Source organism: Lygodium microphyllum, chromosome 6 (assembly GCF_053477565.2).
Source record: "Lygodium microphyllum isolate KBCC chromosome 6, Lygodium_microphyllum_v1.1.10, whole genome shotgun sequence".
NCBI classification, from domain to species: Eukaryota; Viridiplantae; Streptophyta; class Polypodiopsida; order Schizaeales; family Lygodiaceae; genus Lygodium; species Lygodium microphyllum.
The window spans coordinates 70411971-70417970 of NC_141140.1; the positions used below are offsets into that span (position 1 = coordinate 70411971).

At 37.9% G+C, this 6000-nt stretch overlaps 1 protein-coding gene across 7 annotated transcripts in view; it reads right to left on the bottom strand.

Moving 5' to 3' along the window:
* LOC148034664 (uncharacterized) overlaps positions 1–4121 on the bottom strand; it is a 131150-nt gene extending 127029 nt beyond the window's left edge. For 4 of the 7 annotated variants that reach the window (XR_015691104.1, XR_015691102.1, XR_015691103.1 and 1 more), the window contains exons 1-4: positions 3820–4119; positions 3690–3741; positions 3355–3503; positions 2982–3264 (exon numbers count right to left, since the gene is read on the bottom strand). Coding sequence is in view for 2 of the 7 variants with exons in the window: in XM_087679615.1 (XP_087535741.1) it covers positions 2982–3264; positions 3355–3503; positions 3690–3741; positions 3820–3991 (656 nt within the window). In the remaining 5 variants the exon portion in view is untranslated. Of the gene's footprint in view, positions 1–2981; positions 3265–3354; positions 3504–3621; positions 3742–3819 lie in introns of those variants that run through there. The other 3 variants (XR_015691106.1, XM_087679617.1, XR_015691105.1) reach the window with 2 other exon arrangements.
* Positions 4122–6000: the final 1879 nt, after the last annotated feature.

Here is a 6000-nt window from a genome sequence, read left to right on the forward strand (position 1 = left end):
GGAGAGAGAAATACCAAATATACAAGTACTTGAGCAGAGAGAAAAACTGGACAACAACTGGAAACAATAGACAACTATGCAAAAAGTATAGGCGACACTTGGAGGAGAGAGAACTCAGCAAATGCAAGGTTTTAAATAATGGTGACAGTGTCTAAATGATGGCGATAGCTCTAGATGATGACGTCAGCAACAAACGCAATGTTCTCAGTGCATGCGGCAGCTCCAAGATACTAGACAACAACTCCTAGATGTAGGCAATAGCTCACAAGTAAAAACAAAGGTTAAAATCAAAAGCTAGATGATAGCATACAACAAGGAGAAGATCTGACCAGAATGTCCTCCACAAACGAGATGTAGGTACCAAAGATACACCTCTTAAAACCTACAAAAACGAGATTGAGAATGTTAGCCTGCATGTCTATTTATAGAAAGTTTGGGACACCCAAAATAGGGTTTGACATGTGGGATACAATAACTCCCTAGGATCGCTTTTTTTTCTTTAATAATAAGTTTTTTTATCAATTAAGCATAATTTGGGATGTTTAAGTCAAGCTAATGCGATTTTAGCTCAACACTCCGTAGCCAATTCCAACAAGGAATCCCCCTCCCGCATAATGTACCGTTGTCCTCAATTACTCAAACGCATGAATACCCATCTAGTGTTAGTCGCCTTCTTCTTTGAAGAAAACAAGGAGTAGAAAGGAATCACCTCCATATTTAGAACCAGTTCTGTCTTCCTTGATTGACCCTAAACACGAGCCACGTTCTGATGCCAATGGTCAATCTTCTTCTTTAGAGGAAAAAGGAACTAGTATACTCACACCCTCACAAAGACCCTCATGGCACTTCTTACCTAAAAAGAATAGGTTTTGTATATTTTGCCAAAAATCAGTTCATGTAGATGTCAAAGTGCAAGAATGTGAAAGCCTGTGACCGAACTCAAAGAAAATGAACATGGAGGGAAAAGAAAGAGAGAAAGAGACAATAGCACACAGAAATCTACAATGAATGAACGCTGAAATGAAGAAGGCAGATATGTACAAGGGTTGTTGATTGTATCTCTACTAGATGTTTTATCTCTCCACCAAGAAAATAGAAGTCGACTAGTTCAAAATTGGCTGACTACTGTATAAATCAAATCGCAGCAATAAAATAATAATCATAAATGTTGCGCAAACAATGCACATGCCATGTGACATCCTATGTAGCCTGCCTAGCTTGCTCAACTACTCGGAGATGCTAGAAACACATGGAACTATCCAACTTGTATCCAAGAAATACGTAACTATGTCTAAGAGTACTAATGACTGTACAAAAATATACTGCTTGTGCTCATTCAAGGGATGACTATATCTCTAATAGTGGACAATTATTGCACAAAGGCCAAGGGTCTTATTCCCATTCCTTAATCTGCCTCAACCCCTTCTAGCAAATGGTAGTACCACTCCAAGGAGGTTGAGGAGGTCTTTCCAATAGGGATCTAGAGCACTTTCTCCACCCCCTAATATCCGTGGATCATTAGTGGTTGGCCACTAATGTGGTGGATCCTAAATCTTCCCCTCAATCAATGCCTTATAGTATCTCTAATTGGGTTGGTCCTAACCTTTCCCAAGGCTAGTCTCTTAGGAATCTTAGGTTAGTCTTAGGCACCTTAGGCTAGTCAGGCTACATTTTCTTTAGACTTAGCCATATTTTTTCAAGTCTTCCGCTGCAATCTACACTCGAACTTTCTTTTAGCACAACATCCAAAGCAACTCAATATGAAACATCTAGTATGTAGATTTCTTTCTTGATTCTTTCATATTGAGTTTTGTATTTCCATTTAGGACTAACATTGCAAATTCTATATGGATTGAATGTTTTTTTTTTTTTTGAAACCAACCTTTTGTATATTAATTGTTACCAAGATAATTGCCTCAATGGTTCAAATTAATTTTATGCTCATTTATTTTGAAAGGCAATTTATTTTATTTAAGTGTTTCAAAATATGGTTAAATGTTCATATTTCTATTCAAGGGTGGTCAATTATCAAAATGCCTTAGAGTTATACTTGGGTCGTCATTGACAAGATGCCCAAGAGAAATTACAAGTTTAGTTGGGCAGTCAAATTAACCAAAAAGCCTAGATCACTAAGAATTTTTCACCTAGATAGTCATATTGACTAGAAGCCCATATAATAAGTGGCTTTAGAAAGTCAAACCAGATGCTCATGATCAAAGAAACAAACCATGAACCAATGAACCTATACAATTAAACTCTCCAAAATCTAAATCTGGCAACTACTAAGATTTAGAAGGTTACTATTTTTAAAAGTTACTCAAATGGGAATTATGTTCGTGTCAACAGCCGCAATAAATTTCCATGAAATGATATTTACTAAATTACTGTTATATTTGTTAGCAACATGTGTGCCATGCATGGTCATCTCCTCCTTGTGATAACTAAATCAAACAAGGACATTAGGAGCTCTGACAATGTATTTGTCCACTAGCTCATTTGTCTCACCTTCCTTGCATTTGTCACCTAGCAACCTGTTTGCCCATTCCTAGACAAGCATATTTTGCCATGGGTAGGGTGGATTTAATTGGGCAAACACGTAGCATTTAGTATGTCGTGTCTAGCTTTTACAGCATTTTATGTTGGTCCAATCTGCATTAAATGCAAGTTGGCCAGTTTCAACATTTTGTCTTCTTTTTTGTTCAAAGAAGAGAACAAATTCTATTAATAAGACTCCTCAGAACAAAGTATTCCAAGGCAAAAGGCAACCTACAAAAGCAGCCTTGTTAGGGACTTCCATAATGAACCGTGGTTTCTTTTTCTTTTTAGCATGTGTGTATGTTATCTACACCAAAGAACTATGAGTACAGAAACACATGAGCAAAGCCTATAAAAAATTGCACAACCTTGTTTTATCCTTGTGCCATCCAAGTATCTGTTAAACTATCATAGACATAAGATAATGTAACCCACGCAATACATACCATAGAGAGGATGTCCTGCAATCAACATCAAGGGGTGTTTGTATGCTTAGGAGCAATTCCAGTTCTCCAAAAGCCTTCAAATCACCACAATACAGTGCTCTTATACTCCCATTGTTATTGAAGCATCCAAGGTCCAACAGTGACGCACTCCACCATCCATCTTCACTAGAGGTTGACATCTGGAAAGCCTCCATGGGCATAGGCTTCTGGCACAAAGTATGCACAACCAAAAATATTCGATCACTTTGAGCCACAAAAGTAGGGCCATCCAACAACCAACATCCTGCATAAAATGAGAAAATTAACATTTTTTTGTAATGTCAAATTCGTTGCTCAATTATTTCAAATAAGCTGTTTTTGTTCAGGACTTGACCTTCGAATGCCCATGGTGTGATGGTGCTTTCGTCTAGATCTTTTATGGGTAACTCTACCTCAACCAAAGTTTCAAAGGCAGATGTGGTGATATCAAAGCATCCAACCAATAGCATAGACCCTACTCTGGCAACCACATGCGGTTGAGACCTGCGTAATATGTCAAGAAACATGGCCTTCAATCAGACAAAGGTTGTGCACGCTTGCCAAACCAAGCATTTTCAGGAAATGTAGGTACAGATGCTTGTCCCAATGGCGTCTTTCTTACATAAAGAAGAGGACATAGCTCTAAATAGAGGACAGTCAGACATCAATTGCGTGTAGAGAATGACATACTCTCCGAAAATGTTATTTTCTATAGCGCTTGCCACAAGAAGCTCCAAGTCACCTGCTGTGGCCAAAACCATAAAGTAAGAAGGAGCGTTAGCGCAGAATTAAAAGGATGTTGTATATGCCATTTTCGCACCTGAAAGTGGTAACTCTGAGTGCAATGGAGGACTGTAATGCTGCGAGTGCTGGTTCCAGGAAGACGAAATGACAGTGATTGGGAGTGTAGCCTGCTGTTGATGGACAATGACCACTGAGGAAGCACACGAGAAGCAGAAGAACTTGGATGCGGACGCCATAGCTTGCTGCATAAAGTTTCGAAGTGAAACGTGCACAGAATTATGGAGTCTCCAGAAGCTGGAATGTTCCAACTTTCACACCATTGTCCGGACCGGCGTCTCTTCCCATTTTCCAAAGGCGATCTTTTTAGAGTTCAAATGTTTAAATCGTTGTTTGTTTATCTGTCATGTTTCAAAAGACACGAACCGAACTTCAATCTCCAAACATCAAAGAGACTGTCGAGCTGACGTGGCAACCTCTAAAAATCCCTTTTAAAAAAAACGCAAAAAATACTGCCTGAAAAACATACGCAAAAAAAGTTATTTGTGCTGCTAAATTTTTGCTGAAATTTACTGTTTGATGGCAATCAATTAGTAAGAAGTTGATGCTAATCAATAAATGAACAAAAGAAAGGCACCGAATCTTGTGAAGTTTTGCTATCCATGCCCTTTTCCTTTTTGACCGCTCTTGCCTTCAAAGCGTGAGTCAAGTCACATACAACCATGCCCTTATCACTGTAGTGATTACAAAGTGTCCTTAACATACCACTAGCGTTCCGCGCGCACAGAACGCTAGGTCGCTTCGTGGCAACTTCGAAGCACCAAGCGAAGTTCGCTCAACAATCCATTTCTCATCTCTCTCCTCTTTTTCCTCTCTCTCTCTCTCTCCCCCCCCCCCAAAATTCCCTATGTCTAATTCTCTCTCTCTCTCTCTCTCTCTCTCTCTCTCTCTCTCTTTCCTTTTATTCTCCCCCCTCTCTCCTCTCTTTTCCTTCTCTCTCCCTCTCCTCTTTTTTCCTTTTTTTTCTTCTTCTCTCTCTCTCTCTCCATTCTCTTTTTAAATTTTTTATTTTCTCTCTCTCTCTCTCTCTTTTCCTTCTCTCTTTCTCCTCTATTTTTTATTCTCTCTGTCTTTTTAAATTTGATATATTCTCTCTCTATAATTCTCTCTACATGTTCTCTCTCTCTTCTTCTTCTTCTTTCACTTTCTCCCCACCCCCTCAGTCTCTCTTAAAGTATGTAAATTTTATCTTTTCCTTATATATAATTCTCTCTTTATGTTCTCTCTCTCTCTCTCTCTCTCTCTCTCTCCTTTTCTTCTTCTCCCCTTTCTCCTAATTTTCATTTTTTTCTTCTCTCCCTCTCTCTTTTAAATTTTATATTCTCTCTCTCTCTCTCTCTCTCTCTCTCTCTCTCTCTCTCTCTCTCTCTCAAAAAATATTTAAATTTTAAAAAGAAATTTCTCTTTTCTCTTTTTTTCCATCTCTCTTCCTTTTTTCCTCTCTCTTCTTCTCTCTCTCTCTCTCTCTCCCCCTCTCCTCTCCTTTCCTCTCCTTTCCTTCTCTCTCCTCTTTTTTCTTTTTTTTCTTCTCTCTTTAATTTTTTCTTCTCTTTCTTTTAAATTTTATATTTTCTCTCTCTATAATTCTCTCTGTGTTCAAACTCTCTCTCTTCTTATTATTATTTTCTCTCTCATTTTCTTCTCTCTGTCTCTGTCCCCCCTCTCCTCTCTTTTTCTTTTTTCTTTTTCTCTCTCTCTCTTAAATTTTATATTTCCTTTCTCTATAATTCTCTTTCTCTCTGTTCCCTTCCTCTCCTCTTCTTTCTTTTTTGCTCTCTCTCTCTCTCTCTCTCTCTCTCTCTCTCTCTCTCTCTCTCTCTCAATTAAAAAGAATGTTTCTTTTATTTCTTTTTCTTTTTATTTGCTCTTTCTTTTAAATTTTATCTTTACTTTCTCTATAATTCTCTCTTCGTGTTCAAATTCTTTCTCTTCTTCTTATTATTTTCTCTCTCGTTTTCTTCTCTCTGTCTCTCTCCTCTCTTTTCCTTTTTTCTTTTCCTCTCTCTCTCTCTTAAATTTCATATTTTCTCTCTCTAAAATTCTCCATCTTTCTTTCAAATTTTATCTTTCCTCTCTCTATAATTATCTCACTGTGTTCAAATCCTTTCTCTTCTTATTTTCTCTCTCTCATTTTCTTCTCTCTGTCTCTGTCCCCCATCTCTCCTCTCTTTTCCTTTTTTATTTTTCTCTCTCTCTCTCT